Source organism: Macrosteles quadrilineatus, unplaced genomic scaffold (assembly GCF_028750875.1).
Source record: "Macrosteles quadrilineatus isolate MER2022 unplaced genomic scaffold, UCM_ALF_1.0 Scaffold_3__2_contigs__length_128488019, whole genome shotgun sequence".
Lineage (NCBI taxonomy): Eukaryota > Metazoa > Arthropoda > Insecta > Hemiptera > Cicadellidae > Macrosteles > Macrosteles quadrilineatus.
This window is the reverse complement of record NW_026542596.1, coordinates 100393352-100419174: the sequence shown is the minus strand read 5'-3', so window position 1 is coordinate 100419174 and position 25823 is coordinate 100393352. Positions and strand designations below refer to the sequence as shown.

The 25823-nt window shown below is 38.3% G+C and overlaps 1 protein-coding gene across 1 annotated transcript in view; it reads right to left on the bottom strand.

The window, feature by feature from the left end:
- Positions 1 to 25518, bottom strand: part of LOC128989409 (mucin-5AC-like) — a 55866-nt gene extending 30348 nt beyond the window's left edge. Inside the window, exons 1-9 of the mRNA XM_054411299.1 lie at positions 25411 to 25518; positions 25258 to 25311; positions 24790 to 24843; positions 24478 to 24531; positions 24010 to 24063; positions 23531 to 23595; positions 23012 to 23127; positions 4139 to 4339; positions 1135 to 1231 (exon numbers count right to left, since the gene is read on the bottom strand). Coding sequence (XP_054267274.1) covers positions 1135 to 1231; positions 4139 to 4339; positions 23012 to 23127; positions 23531 to 23595; positions 24010 to 24063; positions 24478 to 24531; positions 24790 to 24843; positions 25258 to 25311; positions 25411 to 25518 — 803 coding nt within the window. The remainder of the gene's footprint in view (positions 1 to 1134; positions 1232 to 4138; positions 4340 to 23011; positions 23128 to 23530; positions 23596 to 24009; positions 24064 to 24477; positions 24532 to 24789; positions 24844 to 25257; positions 25312 to 25410) is intronic.
- Positions 25519 to 25823: the final 305 nt, after the last annotated feature.

Sequence of the window (25823 nt, the reverse complement as noted above, 5' to 3'; positions counted from 1 at the left end):
AGTAGATCAATAGTGGCCACGCCCTAGAGCTACAGCTGCGTTCATTGAGCTTCACTGTCACTACACAACTGTGACACGGATGAGAGAGATGCAGCAGCGTGGCCTTGTAGTAGATCAATAGTGGCCACGCCCTAGAGCTACAGCTGCGTTCATTGAGCTTCACTGTCACTACACAACTGTGACACGGATGAGAGAGATGCAGCAGCGTGGCCTTGTAGTAGATCAATAGTGGCCACGCCCTAGAGCTACGGCTGCGTTCATTGAGCTTCACTGTCACTACAGAATAGGGACATCATTTTGATCATCCGTTTTGAAATAAAAAGGAATATTATTTAATTTTAGTAAATTAAATTGTAAAAGCCACTTTTATACTTATTGCATAGTAAATTGATTGAAATACTCGTGCCCTATAGCAATTTACTGAAAATAAAACTATTATTTATTTAAAAAAAGTTAATAATAGCAAAGGAAATCACTTTTTTACATAACCGAATGATGAGATTTACACTTGAAGTCCTGATTTTCCAGCAAATCAACGTTAGAGTTCCCCAACCCTCCCTCGACCGTATGATGTGTGATGTCGCAGTCATTGATGATTCAAGAGCTTTGCGCTCAACCGAAAACACTGATTGCATCCCCCTCTATCCGATGTTCTCTGCGTCCATAAAATGTTCTCCGTTTCTTCTGTGAGGTTTGTTTCAATGGTAATGACGAAACAGGGGATATACTTTGTGAATTTCAATAGCGTGCTCTCTATCTATAAATATATTTCTTTGATTTTGTACGGCTGACTAGAAACATTCCCGATACATTTTCAAACTATTTGAAGTTATTGAAAAAAAAACTTACAACATTGTTCAGCAATTTTTTTTAGGCTATTTAATTTTGAGGTTTAACTCTTCTTTATGACTCTTTAACTGACGTATTCCTTTTAGAACAGTATTACCTGCAATAATTTGACTCCTAATAAAGAAGAAGATGATGATACTATGTTAAATGAGAGAATGATCTACTGTTCTAGAAGATCTACAGAAAGGCAAGGGAAGGCGATCACACCCGTGTGTTATTTTACTACTAATGATGATACTTCTACTTCTACCATAGCTACTACTACTTCATCTCAAGGCTACTCACTCGTCGTAGTACTCCAAGGACAGGCTGATCTGATCCTCTGGTGAGTAGATGATCCTCTCCACGCCGACACCACGAGCCTCGGGGCTCAGGTACAGGTCTAGAAAAGAAAGTGGAAGTCAACACAAGAAAATGCCCTAAAGACTTAGCTACAGTTGTATTAGTTTTGGGGAATTTAAATCAGTCAAAACTCCCATGATTCTTGAACGTCGATGAAGAATTTTAAGTGCCTTTAAAATCACCTTTTCATGTGTTTGGGTGAACAAAATCGCCAAAAGATGCGTATCTGCGTATTTAGGTCTAAGAGCGTATGCCCAGATTGTTTAAAAACACTAGTAACCACAGTTATCAGTATCTCAAGTGGTCAATTAATTTCGTGACACTAATACATTCACTCAAAATGAATGAGCGAGTCCAATTTCATCAATGATTCTTTTTGAGGATTTGAGGACGAAGCTACTTTGCATACAATCCAGAAACATCTCGGATTTACAAAATAAACTCTACACAGTCCGATATTTATCACTGCCCGAGGTTCAGAAGCCATACAATTTACTGCCAATGAAGCACAGAGACAATGCCCGGCGGGCGAGGGAGCGTTGTTTTGACGGCGGAAGGAACTGCAGAACGGACGCGGATATTTTTCATCAGTTCCCTGTTTCATTACAGTTGCCTGGACCATGTTCCAGCGTTCCCCTCGTCCAGTTCCCCCTCGGAACACTTCTGACCATCTAACGACGAACCGCCCACGTCAAATACTTAGACATTCTGTGTTGGTGACAAAGCTATTTTGTGAAGGGAAGCGTTTTTGTTTCTTTCGGATGTAATTGTTTATAAAAAGAATATTATCTGGTATCCTTATATTACCTAGTGGTATTTAGTGCAGGTGTTTCTATCGAATGACTTGGTTTTCTCAAAATAATGAGTAGATTTTGTCTCTGTTTTTTCCGATTGGCGTATTTTAATTTAGTGTACATACAAGTATGATTAACCGTAGGGAAATGTCCATAGGGAGATTTACGAACCGCTATTACTTAATTTGAATATTAAATTTACTGTTTACAACCTTAAATTTAAGAAACACAACCAGGCTTCGATATTTAACGTTGTAATATCACACTTCTGTCACAATAGTACGTTCCTGAAAAATACTCCTTTCTCATCTTCTTCAAATTATAATTTCTCATCGGTAAAAATTTTTTTCATCAGAAACTGAAAGTGTAAACTACAGCATCTTTCATGTCGCCACCGACTTATCAGTATGCAAAACTAAATAAAAGGTAAAAATGTCATAGCAAACTCTCTAAAAGGCTGGTTCAACTGTGTTCTTTTTTCAGTAAAAGGCGTCGAGTAATACATCCATAATGATGGAATGTCTACCTCAGTAATCAGTATACAACTTCAGTGGTATACCTTCAACAAGGAGACCATAGACATGTCTACGGTAAGTGTACAGTGAAAGGTACATATCTAACATATATTGTGGCTGTACCCATATGTTCTTCACAGTCCTAGTAATTGATCACGAGAAAGAGGTGGAAATCCACTCCAATTTCTCCTCTCATGACCCGTTACTCTCGCATCAGTCACGGAGTCTACGTAACAGAGAAAACGCATTAATGGCTTTCCCACACCTTTACACCCGACACAGCGAGCAGAAGTAACGGCGAGAGTGGTTCTGGAGGTTGAAAATGGTGAAAAATTAAACAGTAAACACACGTAAGCGACGAACAGCATTTGGTTACTGTGATTTTATATCCTTTAAAGGAAAAGTAAAAAACCTGGCATTGTTGTGTAAAACCTATATATCTATCTAACGTCGTCCTTTTACAGCATTATGAATCAATTATCAATTATTTAAGATGGGGACGCCACTTTGTGTGTATTTTAACCCAATTATGAGTGAAGGATGAGTATAGGATGAGTGGCACGATCTTGTAGTCTTGTTAGTGACTAAGGCCGACATGTTCCTTAGACACAGCTGTTAATTAATAGCCGTTAGCTAATGTCAACTAAGGGACCTACAGTTTATAGTGGAATCCGAACCACATTTTTTCCTTGTAATTTTCGAATTGGTCTAATTATCAGGATAGTACTGCGGATAGTCGTAGTACTCACTAGTGCGGACGTTAATCCACACCAGGGAGCATCGCATCCACAGTGCATCCCTATAAATATCGATCCTTTGATTGTATTATAACCCCTTTCTGCGATTTAACAAACCTTCTTTGGTGTTTTGTTCACTACCTACGCAAACGGCATTGCCGTTAGTGACACAAAAGGAATTTTTATTTTATAGATGTGAATATTTTAAGACAATTCAATTTCCACACAATTTGGTTTATTTCAAACATGATTTAAGGATTTTGTCGTTCGACACTCAATCAGACTCTCGGTAAAAACGTCACCCTACAGTTTGCCCCCTCGAAAGGTCCTGGCAAGGATGCGAGACTATTTGTAGGAACGCCGACAAAAACAGCCTAGTGTGAAAACCGGAACGGGTTTGTGTGTCAACAATAAACGAAACTGCCTGGGATTAAGATCTTCAGACATCGTGGGGGTCCGGCAGCCACCGGGCTTCTGCTGGTACTTCTAACGCGTTCACTAGCTTGTGTAATTAGGAGTAAAACATTGGGTGACGTGTGAAAAAATGTTTTAAATTCTTCCCGACTTTCTTTGTAAGCCTATCTGAGATTAGATTACCCAGTGAAACGAGCTGAGGGAGGCTTTACTTTCCAAGAATTATGTTTTGGGAGAAAACTTACTAATTCAAACCCACGGTGTACAATGATTGGGCCACCCATACTTAATCAAATTCAACAAATATTCTTACGATAAATTGAAAAAAATCTAGATAATGTTTAGCGTTGTCTTAGGTTAGTACTGGCCATAGTACAATGGTTATGATGTAAAGCGTCAATCTGGTGTATCCGAGGCCAACAAATTAAAGGCGTATTTATCATAGGTATACCATCTTCAACATTGCAGAGAGTTCTGTTCCGCTCACCTCTGTTGGGATACTTGGCGTAGAACTCCTTCCTACGTCGCATCTCCTCGTGGTACAACCCCGGCACCAGCTTGTACACGATGTCCTGCAGAGTCTTGTCAGGTTTGAGGTTGAGGTGAGGCTTGGTCTTGTGGATCTGTACCTCGCAGATGGGACAGTAAGCCTTGGTCTCCAGGTACAGGACGATGCAACTGCGGCAGACTGTAACAAGTACAAGGAAAATATTATACTGTTTAACTAAAGATAATAGAGATTTAGATGTTACAGTCATTATTCTTCGGTATTTTCGGGGTGAGGATGGAGTAAGGTGGGCTTTGGAACTTAGATACAAACTAAGATAATCTGTTTCCAGGACCATTTTATCAAACGCCCAAGGAACAAGGAAGACAGAATATTTTCGTCAAGAAAAACTTTATTTTCAAACCTCAAAACAGTTGGAGACTTCATTTTAGATCCCTAAGACTATGAACAATTTTTTGGTACTTAAGACGACGGAACACTTTATTTGAGCAGTTTAAGACTTATACCTCACAATAAAAACCACCAAATTGAACATAGAGTTATGTAATTATCTTCAGTACTTTGGAGACGGCGATTTTAAATATTCGTATTTAGAACATACCATTAATGCAAATGAGGGTCTAATAGAGTAAGCTATAGAACTTTGTTACAAACTAGATAATTTTATTCAGCTAGCACCATTTATCAAAAGTCAATGAACAAGGAAAGCAAGACTTTTGGAATTCATTTTGGAACCTCAAAACAATTGGATACTTCATTTCAGAACCCTAAGACAAGTACCAATGTTATAATCGTGATTAAGCCGCTGGAAAAAGTTTATTGCCACAAAACCGTCTAAATATTGCTAACAAATTTTTCAACTGTAGTCGTTAGTGCTGTGTTCAGCTTCACTAAAGCGTAAGTGTTAACAAATCAGGGCATCCATTGGTGGCCAAATACACATCATGATGTGTCTTCATATTTGACACGAGAAGTAAGACACCTCTGGCTGTACTGTACTTGAGCCCCGGATGTACGGTGATGTAGACATGTATTATTCAACGACGGAGGATAACCTTAGTTACATAACTAGTGTTACCTTTCCATCTGTCTAGACCGCTGGGATTTAAATTACACAGTGCTCAGCTCGTTGGAATTACTTGTACAACCCATAACATCCGTGTACAACTTCGTCTACATGTACGTAACGATTTTTCGTTAGAAAAGATTTTTAGCAAGAAGCAAACCTTTTCAGAGGAATTTGTGTAGATTCTTTAATAGGGGGACGGGAGTAAGATTTGGAGAGGAGTAAGGGAAAATGCTCCCTTCAATGATAGGATGTAAGATATGTTTAGACAAAATACGTGGGCCTTATCTTATATTTATCATATAAACATCGGGCTACTTAAACAGCAAAAGGATGAGTTAATTGCAGGGGAGTGCATCCTCTTTCTCATGTACAATTTTTTTTTGACTTATTTTAATAATATTGTGCTATATTAAGAGTGTCTACTGTTAACCCCCCCCCTCCCCAAAAAAAAGGGTTATCCCTAGGTGTTAGATGGTGATTCTTTGAAACAACAGCCGAATCAAGCAATTTCATGAAGCAAATTCATTAACCAAGAGGCATGAAAATTAGTAGAGAAATCATTTCAGTCTATAAGTAATGTAGTTATTACAAAAGCCACAAGTACTCTTATTGGTTTGATATTATTACATTCCTGGAATTCCTTAAAAACTTCATTACTACTTGGCAATTTAAAGCCATGTCCAAGAGACAAAAAGTCTTCAAGCTCCCATGAAAAGTCCTTTCAACACCCAAAGATTTCGATGATGATGATGTTGATGAATTAAGTGATTTAAAACCTCTGTCAAATTACGTGGCTCACGAACCAATCCAATTCTTGAAAACAAATGTGGATTTAAATAACGAACTAAGCAATTAGACAATTTATATTGTATAGCTAAGCGAAGAAATAAGTGATAAAACTTAAAGTAGCCTACTCAGTGGAAAAGTTATACATTCTGACAAATCTTCAATAACCATGTTTGGTTATTCACTCAAGGCAGACTATGAACATCTCACTTTCTAAATGTGTTTTCCTCACTCGACGCATCAGTGCATAAAGAAATTCCTGAATAACTCTCCATATGTAATTATACCCAGTGTAACTAATATATAATTGCCAGGATCGTCTAATGAAGACATTTCTATATTCTAATTGCAACGAACCTGTCACGACCATCATGAATATGTATTTGATACTGTAATTTCCCACTTGGCTTTGAGCGCCTCCGTTTTTATGGGTTTTGGATCCGTTAGCCATTAATTAAACGTATAATAAACACTTGGAGGTAAACTTTCAAGGAGATAGCCACTAATTAGTTTCACATTTGGTGAGGTTGTTCCTTTCACTTTAGATCTTTTACGGCGGTTCGTTTGAGAAGTTCGGGTATGTTAACTGGAAATCTTGCAGACTCTGTGGAAGTGTTTAGCAAAATATACAAAATTATTTATGGTAAACCATGTAATACCATTGCCGCGAGTAAAAAAATCCCCTTGAAGAACAAGGGAACTTTCATAGGAAGGTGGTCTTAGCATTGCATTTTAACAATTTGCCCTAGCACATTACATATTTTCGGTCGAGTTTTCGACCACTGGACGACCACTAGTACATTATAAATTTTGCACCTTTTCGTAAACAGTTTTAGGTAAGACCTTTCCAAAATTGAACCTACACACGCCCAACGTGTTATACATATGAATGTGAAACACTACTGAAGTAGCAGTAAAATGGTATTTCTCGAATCTAATTCCTCAATGGAAGGGGAGGCTGGGGCGAACTAAGCCCCGCGACGGATATGCGCCATTTTGGAGGGTGAAAGTATTAAAATATTCACCAGGCCAAGTTTTTCCCTCGTTTCCCAATTCTTGTCTCGAATGCAATTGTAGCTAACTTGGATAAGGGAAAGTCCCTAAAGTCAATATTATCATATTGATACGAAAAAAAGTATCTTGATGCCACGGACGTCAATGTGAAGACAATTGGAGAATACAGAGTTTCTTGATATTGGAGAGTAAAATAATATTGATTGGATATATATATGTATATATAATCACCATAAGTCACACAACTTTATTTTCAAGTAAACTGATTCAGTATGCAAATATATAATTTCATCGTCAAATACCCTAACATTTTTTTGAAACATACATGATCAGTAATTATACTCATAAGCTTGCACTTTCGTCGTTGATTAGAGATGAGGGCATAAAGACAACATGTTTTATGTATTTTATTTATGTATCATCACATTGCATACGTTACTTTGGTTGAAACGTGATTAATGTATAAACTGTCCAACAGTTTTTGTTTTCATATATTCGAAAAAACCCAACGGTATATTATAAGAAACTGTTTTTTCTTGCCTAGAAATATTCCAGATTTTCAAACGTCGAAAGACTTCTTCAACAATTACTGGTGGAAAATATCCAAAAAAAACCTTCAAACAACCTAAAAAAGTCTCTAAAACAGGATTACACAAACAACTCAATAAGCCTCACCCGCAAACAAACCTAATAAAAATCCCTTTACAAATCCCTCGGGGGCTCCCGCTATTTCGCAGGTCCTTAGACATGGTAAGGCGATGGTTGGGACGACGCAATGGGATAAACCCGCAGTCTAGCCGGGGGGGAGGGGGGGAGGGGGTGAATAATAGATCAGCTGAGTGGATTGTGACGGTCCGACTGTCTGCACCCCTCCCGCCAAACATAGAGCGCTCCCGCCAAAATAATGCTCCTGTCTACTCCCTTCCCGTGATAACTGATGACTCGAGATCCAACCTCTAGATGAATGCATTTGTTTATGTTTAACAGGGAAAACTGTTTTGGTGAAGGATTTTTAACTTTGATTTTTTTCTGCAAATTTGATCTTCTTCCGCTTTAGGTTAGATAAATTTAAGATTTTATTTTTGATCGTAGAACGTTGTTTACCCGTTAAAAGGGAAATTAATATTTTGGTGATAAAACTTTTAGCTAAGTTAAGTCCCATTTCATCTATGGATTGGTTTGTGAATTTATTTTAATCCGTATAACATAGGTACCTCGTCTAAAAATATACCTTAGTGAATAACACGTATTCAAGAAAGCAAATACAGGAAAAGTATAAAACCTTCATGGCAACAAATAACGTTCCAATTTCTATTCAATTCGTTATATCCCCTACTTATGTACTTAAAACATTATACTGTATGGCTTTTGATTGATCTTTAACTTTACCATGTAGGTTAGTCTTTTAACTAAGTTGAAGTAGGAGTAGCTTAGATTAGAAAGTTGAAGTGACGATGTTTCTGCAGACTACTTTGTTCAAAATGAGGACGGAACTCAACTAGGCATATTGTTATGGCTGTGATATACAGTAAAATTACTTGGGTAGCTTTAGTAACAGTTATTGCAGGAATTTTAGTCAGGTTAGCCTTGAACAGCTCATTCCCTTCTTCACTGCATCAATGCCATTCATTTATTGTTACTTTAATACATTACCTTACAAAAGAACGAGAGGTATTTTTAAGTCAATGGGTTAAATAGTAACCCAATAGGAGATCTCGTGTTCACATAAATAGTAAGACAATTTAAATATGCATCGACAAGAAGAACCGCCAGAGATAAGTGATTCTGTTAAAATGTAAATAGCCAGGAGAGGGCAGGTGGCATCCTTGGTAATGTATTGGATGGGGAACTGCGGAATTGAGTTAAACGAGCGGAACGAGAAAATAATTCGATTCCGGAGAAAAATCGGGGGCGATAAAATGAATCTTTACTGAGTAGCCGCATTATATGGTCCTTCCGAAACGTTTTAAAACTTACGAAATGCTTGTGGTATATTGTAATAGAAATTTGATTTTGTGTTAGCTAGGCCTAGTTTGTTAAATAATGTAGGCATAGAACCATTGACTATTAATCCTTAGATCCGTAGACTAATAGACAATGGTACAACACATTTTACTTAAAATTCCTAGTACTGTACTATGATTTATTTGTTAGTTGTAGTGTATGCTCGACAGTTCTAGAGACGCGAGTTCGAATCCCGTCAAACGCCAGATTTGAAGCTGTATGTGACAAGTTGTGATATGATTGTTCGGATCCTACTATGAGCTTTTATTTACCACCAACCTAGAAACTAAAAAAATGTAGGTTTCTTAGACGAAACTAGCTTTATGTGTATTTGTGAGAATATACAAGGCCTAATTCACTACAAATACGACAAAATAAGAAAATTCAGCGAAGACAATTTATTGTAGGTAGGCCTATATTACCCATTTGAATACTAAAAAGTTATACATTTTTATATTAACCACTAAGTACTCGTATGTATTTGTTCAAAGAAAATGCTGTAGATAGATAAATGATATCAATAATTACCATGCCTTCATTGTACTGTAATTGGCGCAACGACAATCTTAGTACATTGAGATTTGTGATATTTTGTTATAGGTCGACCACTTAGAAAAGAACCCGCGCGCTAATGCTATTAACATTAGCGCGCGGGTTCTTTTCTAAGTGGTCGGCCTATAAGACTCGATCAAACGCAGTGGAAATTCCAATAAATTATCAAACAGAGTTTTACTAAAATTTTAAAACGGTAACATTTTTGTACAAAAATACTATCCTACATATTGAAAGTACTGTTGTAACTTGTATTGTTTTATAAGTGTAAATAATTGTAGTTCCAATATGGGTTCCAAGTAATGTAGTTGTTCGTTGATGCGAACGTGTGTAATTGTTTTAGCATAACAAAAATCCAAATAACTTTTTTAGGAACACTATTTACTAACAAAAACCTGAAAACATATTTTTTTGCTTCATTTTAAACTAAGTAATCAATCCCTCGTCCATTCGGTGACAATTTCTCGAGTCGCTACTCCCCTCCCCCCACTCATTTCCCGCGTGTAATCTCCCGCCAAATTGATAACAAACGAGGCATTCTGGGTAATTATGGCGGCGTCGGGCGACTTCGCACCTCCGTCCCTGTTTTAATTTTCCCTATCATTAGTAAATGAGCCTCGACGACGCTGCAGGCGAAGCTGCGATCAATTGAAGCTGAGCTCTCATTCAGAGTTCGGCAGCTCGGCCATTGTGGCCAGCCACTCAATATTGTCTGCATTGTGATGAATACAACAGAGTTTTGTGGTCGAATATAATGCTGGGATTGAGAGGAGTTTTTATTTTAGTGAGGTGAAACCTTCCTCATTGGCCCGATAAGGTTAATCCTGGAGTATTTTTTAACTTAGCCAATTATCTTAGTTTTATTATAAATAGTACCAGGAGACCGAGCTTTGCTCGGATTTTACAAAATATTAAATTCATTAGACAAGCTATTTAGCAAAATTAATTAAATTTATTATGTATCGTAACCAATGTGAATACATTTAGGATGATTCGAAGAAAACATTTCAATACACCTTTATAAATAGGCTACATAGATTGCAATAAAAACTACCTGTATCAGTGGTTTTTATTAACTGCAGCTACAAAAAGGTATTGACGATAACACTGGTACTGTCTACGGCTGTAGGTCGGAAACTGGACTTTACCCAACCTTGTGACCAACTCCAATCGATTTCTCGTGGCCAAATACCCCATAATAAATAAAAATCCTTGAGGGAAAATACAAGTTTTTCCGTACACGTGCTTGTTTTTGAGAATAGGATTTATATCAGTTGTACATATTAATTGTCTAAAATTGCAAAATGATTTTTCCTACAGTCACCCGACAAAGTTGGCTTCCTTGTACTGTTTATAGTACAGAAAGCTACTAATTGCTGCATATTTATACTTTGCCGTACGGTTTATACTTTGCCGTACGGTTTATACTTTGCCGCACATCAGGATTCCAACGAAACAACACAAAACAGCGTGGTTCTATTATGCACGTAATCCGTGTACGCTTGGAAATAGGTTGGCAACACTTAAAGATAATAATACTATGAGCAGCTGATTGACTATTATAACTACGATTTAACCTGTCATTTCGTGTTTATAGTTTCGGTATTTCTGAACTTTCTGGACTTTTCTTTTAAACGTTTTTAAAACATTCCTACGATCTTAATAAACAAGAAAATACCTTTAAAGCATTTTTTTTAGGCGCGGAAACCACTTCAAATTACAAAAACATACGGAACTATATTCTCAAAACACGGAGCACATTTCTTGCCGAGGAAAAATAGCGGAGTGATACGGACCGCGGGTACTACTTCTCTAGGGCACCATTTGTGTTGCCAGCTGAACCTAAAAACGTGTTGTATAGTGTTTGAAAGACTAATTAATTATTTATATACTTTATAGTGACTGTAGGAAAAATATAATGTGTAACACGAGTGAAAAAGGCCTTTGCTGCACTCGAGATCATTCCGCACTCGCCTGCGGCTCGTGCGTAAACATTGCTCTCGTGTGCAGCAAAGTGCCACTTTCACCACTAGTTACACAAATAACTATTGTTTTAAACGTATCGTAAAAATACCGTACCATGCATATTTTTTTCGAGCTGATTTAACCTTGGTGAAACCATCATCTTAAATTTAAATTCGATTTGTTAATGTTGAATAACTTGAAATGTTATTTATAATATTAATATCTTAGTTATTAAATTACTATTAGTGGAGGAAATCATCCAAAACAGAGAAATCTATTTCGCATTTGAATCGAACCTAATAGTTTTAAAGATAGGATTACTTCTAGATAAAAGAGACTACTGAGTACTTAAATAGCGGTTAAATTGTGATGAGAAACACTGGAACCCAGTACAAGGCCTGGGCTAAAAGACTGCTAAACCAACCGTGCCCCAATTATATACCACAAAAAATTCAATTGCATGGTTTTTAGTGAGATTAGTTCTACAACAATTTAATAATTCAACTACGACAGCAATGAGCTACGTACTGGTTAAGGTTCCAATATGGCTATAATAGATATAATAATAAATAAATGGCCCGGCCTTTTTATTTCAGCTAGGACCATGTTAAACAGCCAATGGTCAATGTCTGGGTATGGTTTTGAGCATCTACTGTCTTGTTATCATGAGCTTTCTCAGGCTGATAAGCAAGTGATCGGCCGACTACAGGTTTCTAAGAGCACAATGTTTCCTACAATAATGTTTGTATACATATACATCCACGACAGGACTGGCAGCTGCTGACGTCACCACAAACAGGAGCAGCAGGATGCAGGATTCCAGGAGCCGTAGCACCTGTTCCTCCCCGGAACCGGAAACCGGCACTAGTGTGGTGGGGGGAATACATTATCGGACCCGGCGCGACTCCGTGCAACTGTGTTGTGTAGGGAAAGGCTCTACCCATTCTCATAACCCAAACCCAACTACACAGCTCTATACTGTGGTCAGCCCCACGATATTTAAAATACATTGTAATGCCTTAACTCTAATCTAGAGGGATCCGTATGAATATTGTCCTGGTCGAGTTGTTGTAGTGCTCCGACTTAAAATGTGAAGGTTGCTGATTAGGTCTCAAGTGATGTGACTTCTGGGTCCAGATATTTGTCATTTGATTATAAATTAATCATTTTCCAGCGAAAAGTTGTTATAGTAACAAGAACCGAGCTTGGACCAGTCCTTACAAAACAATGTCAGTGGCGTAAAAACACAAATAAATCTTAAAATTGCAGACACGTTTAGGACCTTTAACTCCAATCACATTTTCAACCTAGTTTTTAACGATTTTGGGGTAATTCGGCGGAAGGGGTTTATTAATAATTAATAAATGTTTATCTCTGTCCCAACAATTATTGTTGGGACAGAGTTAAACATGATGCCTGAAGCATGAGAATACCCTGATAAGCAATAACTACCTCGTTCTACCATTTACTTGACGTTCCTTCGTTCAAACAATGTGTCAAATAACTACCTGAAAAATGCATTACAATGAGAAAGTTATGATAACTTCATCTCACGTAATTAGGATCAATTTAATCCTTTAACAAACATGTCAATTCCCCAATATAAAAATAGGTTATGATATTTTCTAAAACGTTTTAGCCATCGTTTGTACAATTCTCCATGCGCATGTAACTACTATCGATGTATAACAACCCAGTAACGGCTAAACGCTGTTGTAACTCAATTAATCCCCAATCTCAACTCCATTAATCACAACAGTGTATTGTCTGGAAGGGTTGAGGCGAGGCGGTGTTTAAGGGATGGAAGAGTTGTCAAGTAACCATTAAATACGTCATTAACTAACGGTGACGTCACGTGATGACAGTCTAATGGCGTTGTAAATGTCTAATGGCCCTGTCCCACAATGTGTATCACCGGTTACCTCCCGCTATCTCCACGTCCCGCCACCTCCGTGTACCGCTACCTCCGAATTTCAGAGTGACCCTATAATCCTCGGTTACTACTAGCGTTAAGACTTTCCGTCCTAACCTAACCTAACCTAACATAACCTAACCTAACATAACCTAACCTAACCCAACCTAACCTAACCCAACCTAACTTAACCTAACCTAACCCACGGTTTAAATTATCATTAAATCTTCTATCCACGGGACTTCGCAGCCGTGGATGCAATGACAGCTACCAACGCAGGCAGTGACGTGATTATAAGGGTCACTCAAGAATTCGGAGGTGGCGGGACAGATTTCGGTTCGGAGGTGGCGGGACGCGGAGATAGCGGGAGCACACGGTATCACCTTAGTTGTAGGCTCATTTGTCATATACATTCATTATAATACTTAGTTATACATATTTATCAATAGAAATCATTAACATTAGTATTACCCTGTGTTATCATCAGACACAAATTATTGTTGGTACTTGTTGCATGATTAGATTATATACAGTTTTGTTGTATAATACAAAATCCTTGATAAATGTTACCACCAGAGGGCATAAGTGACTGTTGAGATTCAATTTAGACTAACCTAATCCATTAATTGTTAATCCATTAACATCTATAGACATTTAATTGTTGATCCATAAAACCAACGGTAACTTAATAGATTTTGTAGATCCACGGTTCCCCTTAAACTTAAGGGTCTACAAAAACAGTAAACTAAAACTTTCAAAAAGTAATGTATTGCCGAAAAGTAATTGCTTTTCACATTAAAAATACCCCCGCCGCAGCAAACCTGCCGACTAAGCGAATTTCCATTTGTCTGAATTGTTTTTAAATTAAATATATTTAAATAACATTAGCTTTAAAGGGGGACACCGAAACTGCCACGACGTTTTACGATCATGCTCCATACTGAAACTGCCACGGCAATTAGTGAGGATTAAGGTGCATTGTCCCTGAAGCGACTCTTGCGATAGTAGCTGAGCGATAGTAGCTCAGCGATAGTAGCTGAGCACTGGTTAGCGTCGTTTTAAATGGGACCATTGTCCTTGACGCGACTGCGACTGGAGCGGCTAGCGGCTGAACACAACGACTGTAGCGGGTCTGCTCTGAGGGGAGTCAGAGTCGCAGTCGCTGAGCGATTTGTAGGTGTGGACGGGTTTTGGTCGTAATGTCTTCAAAGAATACAAAACTGCTTTTTACCCCTGAAGAAGATATGAGATATGTACATAATATTAAATCACTACTATTATAAATTATAAATATAAAAAAAACTTTTTCAAAATGCAACGTTTTTTAACGCACTATAAAGTACAGAAAATGTATTGAATAAATACTTGAAGATTTAAAGAAAAACGTGGGGCGCATACTAGTTTTACGATTATCTTCACCTATTGAACTATTATTATCCATTGCATGCGCCCCACGTTTTTCGTTTTAAATCTTACAAGTATTTATTCTCTCCACATATTTATAAATTATTTTTACTTTTTAGTGCGTTTAAACAGTATTTTTTTAAATTACTTTTATTTATAATTATTTTATACTTTTTAGTCTTTAATGTGTAAATATGTTAAATCTATTTTACATGGCCTGTTAATACATAACCGACACTTATCATATCACATGTTTTATGTAATCATATGTTTTATCTTTCCTTTGAGCTGATTTTAATATTTACAGCTGACTTCAATTGATATATTTAAGCCTACATTCTTCTTCTAAAATTTAAACGTGAAAAATTTGGAAGTCCATGGGGCTTAGCCCAAGGGAAATATGAAAATTAAATGATATAATATTGCATTGTCGTCCATTTGTGAGCTATTTTTAAAGTTTCAATTCTCTAGCTCGTCGGGAAGTTAGTTATTGATTGCAAAGTTTGTACCGGACAAGAAAGTGAGCTAATAAAAACGTTTTAAAATTAGCTGGTGTCATGGCACTTATACAGTAGCACCAATTCACTCGAAAGTCAGCAAACAATGAACAGAATCGCTCTAGAACAATCGCTTCTGGGACAATGACATGGTTAGCTACTATCGCTGAGCTACTATCGCTGAGCTACTGTCGCTCAGCTACTATCGCAAGAGTCGCTTCAGGGACAATGCACCTTTATAAGGGTGTTTTTGAGAGGGCTAGGAACACTGAAACTGCCACGGCGGATTCCCCAGATAGACGGGGAGAAACGGGAGACTCAAAATTCCCATTTCTGTCCTAACCTTTTCTTTCACAATAATACGTTGATTGGAAAAATAAGTGATTGATTTGCCCTTTCGTATAGGAGTTATTTTACGTTAATTTAAGTTTTTAGTGTTGCGACTGTTAGAGTATTTACTTTATAAGTATTTATTCCGTCTCTTGAGAATATATTTGCTTTAATGAATAATTATTTACCACTAAGAAACAAGTTTTATGTTTCATTTACCACTTTTATAACACTGCATTTTATATGATCTGTTCGACGCTTTTAATTACACGAGAGGTGATCAAATACTAATATAATACTGTAAAACTGTAATATTCAAAAATAGTTTTATTCGCCCAAGACGCTAGGTTGCAGAACTACAAATACTGTACCAACCTCCATGGTCTGCAGAGGGGCGTTCACGTGGAATCTCAGTGGAATGCCCTCCTATTAGCTTGACTCATGTAATATTTTTCAAATTCCGTATTTCTCAACAGTTTTGTGCCATCCTTCAGAGAGTTAGTAGTAAGGGTGTTGGTGTGTTAGTTATACTTAGTTGATAGTCTTTCGATGGAGGATAAGATATTTGAAACGAAGAGAAAGGGCGCGGCGTTGTTAGTAGACGGCTACCGTTTTGTTATACAAAGTGTGGTGTTAATAAGTGGTTTTGGTAGAGAAAAATCGGGGAGGATGTCGAGCAAAATACTTCACATATTATATATATAACAACGAGTAACAGTAACTGAAACGATTTTAACGCGTACCATTCTTCAGTCACTGTTGTAGTGGGTTGAGTTTAGATAGATACCTCTAGCTTTTGTCGATATTCTTTCTTCGATATATATTTCTTCGACTAATGGCCTATTAATATGAGGTGTCACTCGATGGGGCCACCAAAATAACCCATTTTTGGTTTAAGAACAAAATTTGAATACAACAAAAAGTTCACTTGCGTGATATAGAGACGTGTACAGAGTTTTGTTTTCTTGGCGTAACCCGTTAAAAAGTTAACTGGTGATGTCCATACTTTTGCCCAGCCCTGTATATGTGAATAAACGAAATTTATAATTGAGGTATATTACTAAATAAATATGCAAAAACATACACCGAGTCTCATTTCATTCTAATTAAACATGAGAAAATGGGAAACAAATTCGTGTTGATTTCCCACCAGGCGTAACATCCGTGACAATTTTCTGTGATCATAGAAACGACCGAGATTATTACTTGCGATCACGGAAACGCCTAAAAATAAAGAATCGGCGTAAGAAACTTAAACGAACATCCGTGATCGTATGTTACGATCGTGGCCAAATCCGTGATAATTTCTAGCGATCAAACGTAGAAATAACTGTGATGGTAAACTACGACAGCAATGATGATGACCGGTGATGATTTCACAATTGCGGCAACATTCGCATTCATCTCCAGCGATTATTTTAACACCCGTAACTATTTTTCGCGATCGACGAAAAATTAACGATCATCTTGCACTTGCGGCTTAGTGTGTGATGATTTATCGATATTGCGCCAATATTCGTGGTCATTTCTACAGTAGTTTCTCGCAATGGCGTTTTTCGATTACGCAAAACGTGTAAGCTTTGTGTTTTCGGGTGGATTTTACGGCAAATATTTGACCATTTTTATTTCCCGGTGTCTTACTAAATTCAATTACAACTCATGGACTTTTTCCTGATTCTTAAAATTCACGTGCTATTCCCGGTTGCTAGGTTGGCAGAATTAGGTGACCCTGAATTATCACTACAAGTAGCCTAGGCTATTAGGATTTATTTTTTATTAACCGTATCTAAAATGTATACTTATCAATTTTGAAGTTTTTCTGGTATTATTAATGTAAACCTACACATTATTCGCCTTATGTATACAAGTATAATTGTATCTGTATATTTCTTGGCCTAGTCTTGTATTTTATTTGTATTTCGTACTAAACAAAATCTGGACAGACTCGAACTCAATTCTGTGTATTCTAGTCATCACAAAGGATCTCTAACTTCAACGCCAATTCCTAAGACAATTGGAACGCAGTGCGCGCAGTATTTCCAACTCATTGCTGAAAAGCATGTTTTCACGGGGGGTAGCGGATTTCTACCCCCGGATATTTACCCCCATGAAAAAACGCCTACGTCATTTTGACGTCACGAGGGGCGGGGCCTATACACGGTCGAGAAATAGCCCGCGACTGGAAATTTACCCCCAATATATTATTAAATAATCAACATGTAATTGTTTGATTATAAAGTGATTTGCCATAGCACGGAAATCTACCCCCGGATATCTACCCCCAGACATTTACCCCCGGATATCTACCCCCGGATATCTACCCCCGGAAATCTACCCCCAGATATCTACCCCAGGACATCTACCCCCAGACATCTACCCCCGGACATCTACCCCCGGACATCTACCCCCGGAAATCAACGGCTCTTCGGTTAAGCATTGTCTTGTAATATCCAGTATTAAGCATGCGATATGTCATTGTCTTGTTTAACATTATCTATCTTCCTAATTCAATAAGCTGTAACAGTCCTTTTTTCACCCGACCTTCTTCGCCGATTGTTACGATTGAGGTGTCATTTTAAAGCTTAAGATCTTGCGCAGAGCAAAATGGCAATTAAAAAGGATATTTTGATTAGGGCTTCAAAAGGTTGACCCCTAAGCCTTTGATTTATTCCTAGAAGGTGCTTCCAATGGTTGACCAACTTTCACACTATACAGTTACAGTTTTAAAGGTGAAATGTGAGCAGATTACTAATCAGTTCCATTTTTAAGTCAGGTTGAAAACCAGAAGAGATCGTCTGCATCTGTAAACAAGAGATGGAACACTACCCCAAAACGACTTTTCGTTCTCAATTGGCCCTCTATCAATAACCTGTGTTGCCTGTACAGCGAGGCATTTTGAGAAGGAGAAAACCAGCCGGATGAATGCTTTAGGTTTATCAATAACGAAGATAAACATGGTTTTAGTTACACACCGGTAATCTTTGAGTTGACTCATTTAAACTCATTGTAAATATTCATTGTTATTCATTTTGAAATAACTCCTTTAATACTTTGCAATTGCTCGAATTCGAGCAACATGTACACTAAATACATATTATTGCACTTACGATTTATTTGATCCGTTTATTTACGTGAGTCACAACGTTTTTAATCTTACTTGGTTTTGGATTTTATGACAAAACATGATCGGAAATGGTTTGCAGTATTTGTAAACTAAATGTAATAACAAATTTCCAGTGACAGCTAGAAAAAAATCATCTTTATCCAGCTTTTCATCTTTCACAGCTGTTCGGTATTTCATTGATGTCGTATTCTCCAAACAAATTATTAGTATTTCATTAATTACTGGTAAACATTAGGAGTAGACTAAACTTGACAAAAATTCAAAAAATTGGGGGTTTGAACCAAATTTATTTTAATTCAAAAGTAGTTAGGCCATATTTTAATGGCTTAAGTTACTCGTGTCAATCCACCGAATCCAAAAAGGCTATTTAAATCGAATCACGATCGATGCTCTAGTTTTTGAGAAGAAGGCCACGTAAAATGCCTTCTGGGCCTTGACAGACAAGACAGAAATTGAGATAAAGACTTGTTTTGGCTTCTTTAATGTATGAAACGTAAAAATGACAAAAATAAATAATTTTAAGCAATGTTCATACTAAACTCCAATTTCATTAAAATAAATTTGTAAAACCAAAAGAACCATGAGGTAAAAATACCTTCCCTATCCCGAAATATCCAATTTTATGCTTTTACATTATTCTCCGTTATTTCACAACCAGCACTGACAACCAGAACCAATCATAAAATATGTTTATGTTTTATTTTTTACGATTATTTATATGTGTAAACAACTAGACTTTTTAGCCAATGTAAAACTCCGGATAGTGTCTACGACATAGGAGGTAATTACTACTTATTACTAGGAGGTAATTGATAATGAAAAAATTATTAATTCATTAATCTACCTGTGGCAGGCTTTTTATCAACATTTTATTGCATTTTTACCACTAGTAATCAGAAAATAACCTCCTTCAGTGATATGTTTTAAATTTCACGATCTGCGCTCGTGCATGTGCCGTTAGCTATGAATGTATGTGAAAATTGGTTAACAATTTAAATCACTGTCTGAAAATAAATCAAATGCTTATGGGTTACACTTTTGGAGCCCTTTATCAAAATATCCTTTTCAATTACCATTTGCGTTGCACTGAATCTTAAAGCTTAAAAATTACACCTAAATCAGTAACAGCTTAATTAATTGGGAAGATAGATGACATTAAACAAGACAACGACATATCACATGCTTAATACTAGATATTAGAGAGTAATTATTAAACGAAGAGCCATTGATTATTTTTATAAACCAATTACTAAAATCAACTACAACAATGAATATTGACCGATACGTAGTGTAGCACGGGGGGTAGATTTCTGGGGGTCGCAAATAAATAATTCCGGGGTCGGACATTTATGATTTGACCACTGGGGGTACATTTCTGGGGGTAGATTTCCGGGGGTGGATATCCGGGGGTAGATGTCTGGGGGTAAATGTCCGGGGGTAGATGTCCGGGGGTAGATATCCGGGGGTAGATGTCTGGGGGTAGATTTCCGGGGGTAGATGTCTGGGGGTAAATGTCCGGGGGTAGATGTCCGGGGGTGGATGTCTGGGGGTAGATTTCCGGGGGTAAAGTTCCGGTGTCAGGTTTATTAGCATTTTGATTAATTACAACTGTTAAGTAAACCGTGAAATGCGAGTTGATTGAATATACAATAATTTATCCATCCTAAAAGTTCGCGGCCGGAAATCTACCCCCATACATGTGACGTCAAAGTGACGTAGGCGTTTTTTCATGGGGGTAAATATCCGGGGGTAGAAATCCGGCGACCCTTTCACGGTATTCCCAGCCCATTTCTAAATACATTACCTCCACCGCAGCCAGCAGCAAACCTGCACACTAAGTGAATTTCAATTTGTTTGATTAGATTCTTATTGTCCATAAACAAGACATATTTATTCCCCATTTAAATAACATTAGATTTAACAAATACATAGAGTTTACTGCTACGGCGAGGTTAAGTGTTTTTTTTTTTGCAAAATATTAATAGTATAGGATGAAATCAATAAATTCGCCAAATATGATCAACATATTTATCACAATTGTGTTTTATTTGTACTTCAGGACACGTATCCTGTTGTGCTATTATTTGCATTAGATTATGTTTCTTCTTGTGCAATTTTGACGATGCCTACCTACACCTTGTTATATTTATAAACTGAAAACTTCAAATCTAATGATAAAATATGTGTTTATCGAGTTCTTTAACGCCAGTAATTCACTATAACGGGTTAAGAGCATTCATATAATACATTTAGTAAGAAACATTTTACATTCAATTGCAATCTTAATCCTTTAGAACAATATTATTTAATTATTTCTGACTTCATCGGTAGTTAAATGGATTTTCTATTGATACTTGATTTAAATAAGTACAAAGTTAGTATGGCCTCTTTTAAGTAGCGACATGAAAAGCATTTAACTAAGTTATGAGCAAAGTAAAGTGTTGTGTTTCAAAATCGTCACTGTGATGAGTGAGGGATATTCTCATTCCCGTTTCTCCCTGCACGTTGCCAAACCAACCTCCCCTTCCTGAGGAATCCGCCGTGGCAGTTTCAGTGTTTCTAGCATTCTCAAAAACACCCTTATAATCCTCACTAATTGGCGTGGCAGTTTCGGTATGGATTATGATCATAAAACGTCGTGGCAGTTTCGGTACAGCCCTTTAAAGAGTACCTAGGTTTGCTGCTACAGTACAATAAAACTAATAATGTGTGTTTTTTAGTAAGATATTGATAGCTTAGTATAACATAAATAAATTTGCCAAGTTTGGTCAAAATAAATCCATAAACAAGCAAACTGCAACATTTTACAATATTCTCCATAAGAATAACATGGGAATTTTAAATTTACAACTTTGTAAATTTTCTCCGTTACCAATAATCGAAAAAAATACTTTTATATACTAAAATATATTTTTTTTTAGCTCTTTAATGGGGTCTAAAGAGAAATTGGGAAATTTTGTGTTTTGAGGGTCAAAAGTGAGAAAAGCCAATTTTTACCCCATAAAAACCCCCCGTAAATCCCCGTTCCTATGGTCCGATCATGCTGGTTCGCGAACTCATTCAAGTTTATCCAGCTTTACACCTTTAAACCAAATTTCATCAAAATCGGACAAAAATTACTTAAGTTATCGCGTTCACGGACGTATATATATAAATTTGAACGAATGGTGTTTTTGCCCTCTGGAGACATCAAAATGAAAAAGTAAATCGGTCCCGGGTCTATGTCTTATCGTGCCACCTACGGTAATAGCTACTTCCCTATAGGGAAATTTGCTAAAATAACTTGGATCTTTCGAAAAAGAATGTTAACGCTTAATTTAGGGAAAAAACAAACACAACCACAAAAAACAGTAAACAGACAAAACTGGGGACTACAAATTATACAAGAGCAAATAAACAGGTCATGGTAAAATTTAAAACCAATTATACGACAGTGATGGATAATTAGAGAGTTGTAGCGGCACGCGCACACACGCACAAGCGCAAGCATGGCACACGATTCAGGAGGCGCAGCGCAACGCATTCCAACACGTTGCGCAGCGGAGGCGCAGAAGGCAAGGCTGGTGCTACTTCCTTCAATTGAGGGAGGGGAAGCGGTAGTGGATAGTAGAGGGGTACAGTGAAATGGAGAGACTAGGCCTAACCATTCCTAGTGATAGGAACATTCGAGGTTCCCTATTTGGTACTGTATTCTGGCGGAAAAGACATACTGTACACTTCATCAGGGTATTTCATGATGCTGTTGTACATCCATATTAGGTCCAGTTGCACTTTATCCTTGGGACTTTAATTAACAATAATAATGGATAAAGAAACAGATTGGCTTATCTTGTAACAATGCTAAATAAACCATCTATTGTTAATTTTATTTATATTTTACATTTTAACCATAATTTATATTTGGCCGTAAAATACGGCAGAGGCGTCCTCTCTCAGTTGGCGTTTAAAGTAAACCTAAAAAATATGTTAAAAGATATATATTAACCACGTGCTGGAGAGTGATATGTGAAATTCACTATCTAGGCATTTTGTCCGAGCACATACATTTTTATCCACTGTATATTATTGCATCAGAATGTGGTTTCAAAAAAGATTCATTTTATTTTTCAAAAGCATGACTGGAGAACATAAGTATTTCACTAGTATTCGACTAAAAACACTACGGACTTAGTTTTGAAAGAAGTGATTTACTTACATGAGTGAGGACATTCGGCCATTGTGGTCGCGTCAATAAAGTATCCATGACAGAGGACACACACTAGGTGCGGGTTGACCTCTGTCAGTCTGACACGGCTCCAGGTATGCTGCATCCTGTAAACATACATCAGAAGATATTAGTGGAGGAATGTCTACAGAAGAGAACATTCAGCCATTGTGGTCGCGTCAATGAAGTATCCATGACAGAGGACACACACTAGGTGCGGGTTGACCTCTGTCAGTCTGACACAACTCCAGGTATGCTGCATCCTGTAAACATACATCAGAAGACATTAGTGGAGGAATGTCTACAGAAGAGAACATTCAGCCATTGTGGTCGCGTCAATGAAGTATCCATGACAGAGGACACACACTAGGTGCGGGTTGACCTCTGTCAGTCTGACACGGCTCCAGGTATGCTGCATCCTGTAAACATACATCAGAAGACATTAGTGGAGGAATGTCTACAGAAGAGAACATTCAGCCATTGTGGTCGCGTCAATGAAGTATCCATGACAGAGGACACACACTAGGTGCGGGTTGACCTCTGTCAGTCTGACACAACTCCAGGTATGCTGCATCCTGTAAACATACATCAGAAGACATTAGTGGAGGAATGTCTACAGAAGAGAACATTCAGCCATTGTGGTCGCGTCAATGAAGTATCCATGACAGAGGACACACACTAGGTGCGGGTTGACCTCTGTCAGTCTGACACGACTCCAGGTATGCTGCATCCTGTAAACATACATCAGAAGACATTAGTGGAGGAATGTCTACAGAAGAGAACATTCAGCCATTGTGGTCGCGTCAATGAAGTATCCATGACAGAGGACACACACTAGGTGCGGGTTGACCTCTGTCAGTCTGACACGGCTCCAGGTATGCTGCATCCTGTAAACATACATCAGAAGACATTAGTGGAGGAATGTCTACAGAAGAGAACATTCAGCCATTGTGGTCGCGTCAATGAAGTATCCATGACAGAGGACACACACTAGGTGCGGGTTGACCTCTGTCAGTCTGACACGGCTCCAGGTATGCTGCATCCTGTAAACATACATCAGAAGACATTAGTGGAGGAATGTCTACAGAAGAGAACATTCAGCCATTGTGGTCGCGTCAATGAAGTATCCATGACAGAGGACACACACTAGGTGCGGGTTGACCTCTGTCAGTCTGACACGGCTCCAGGTATGCTGCATCCTGTAAACATACACCAGAAGACATTAGTGGAGGAATGTCTACAGAAGAGAACATTCAGCCATTGTGGTCGCGTCAATGAAGTATCCATGACAGAGGACACACACTAGGTGCGGGTTGACCTCTGTCAGTCTGACACGGCTCCAGGTATGCTGCATCCTGTAAACATACATCAGAAGACATTAGTGGAGGAATGTCTACAGAAGAGAACATTCAGCCATTGTGGTCGCGTCAATGAAGTATCCATGACAGAGGACACACACTAGGTGCGGGTTGACCTCTGTCAGTCTGACACAACTCCAGGTATGCTGCATCCTGTAAACATACATCAGAAGACATTAGTGGAGGAATGTCTACAGAAGAGAACATTCAGCCATTGTGGTCGCGTCAATGAAGTATCCATGACAGAGGACACACACTAGGTGCGGGTTGACCTCTGTCAGTCTGACACGACTCCAGGTATGCTGCATCCTGTAAACATACATCAGAAGACATTAGTGGAGGAATGTCTACAGAAGAGAACATTCAGCCATTGTGGTCGCGTCAATGAAGTATCCATGACAGAGGACACACACTAGGTGCGGGTTGACCTCTGTCAGTCTGACACGGCTCCAGGTATGCTGCATCCTGTAAACATACATCAGAAGACATTAGTGGAGGAATGTCTACAGAAGAGAACATTCAGCCATTGTGGTCGCGTCAATGAAGTATCCATGACAGAGGACACACACTAGGTGCGGGTTGACCTCTGTCAGTCTGACACGGCTCCAGGTATGCTGCATCCTGTAAACATACACCAGAAGACATTAGTGGAGGAATGTCTACAGAAGAGAACATTCAGCCATTGTGGTCGCGTCAATGAAGTATCCATGACAGAGGACACACACTAGGTGCGGGTTGACCTCTGTCAGTCTGACACAACTCCAGGTATGCTGCATCCTGTAAACATACACCAGAAGACATTAGTGGAGGAATGTCTACAGAAGAGGACATTCAGCCATTGTGGTCGCGTCAATGAAGTATCCATGACAGAGGACACACACTAGGTGCGGGTTGACCTCTGTCAGTCTGACACGGCTCCAGGTATGCTGCATCCTGTAAACATACACCAGACATTAGTGGAGGAATGTCTACAGAAGAGGACATTCGGCCATTGTGGTCGCGTCAATGAAGTATCCATGACAGAGGACACACACTAGGTGCGGGTTGACCTCTGTCAGTCTGACACGGCTCCAGGTATGCTGCATCCTGTAAACATACATCAGAAGACATTAGTGGGGGAATGTCTACAGAAGAGGACATTCTGCCATTGTGGTCGCGTCAATGAAGTATCCATGACAGAGGACACACACTAGGTGCGGGTTGACCTCTGTCAGTCTGACACGGCTCCAGGTATGCTGCATCCTGTAAACATACATCAGTAGACTTTGGTGGGGGAATGTCTACAGAAGAGGACATTCTGCCATTGTGGTCGCGTCAATGAAGTATCCATGACACAGATTACAGCACTAGCTAGGTACGGCTGGACTGAGGCTGTTCTAGGTTCGAAGTACTGTTTTCGGAAAATATTGTTGCAAGGCCCACCAACAACCTTGTAGTATTTAAAT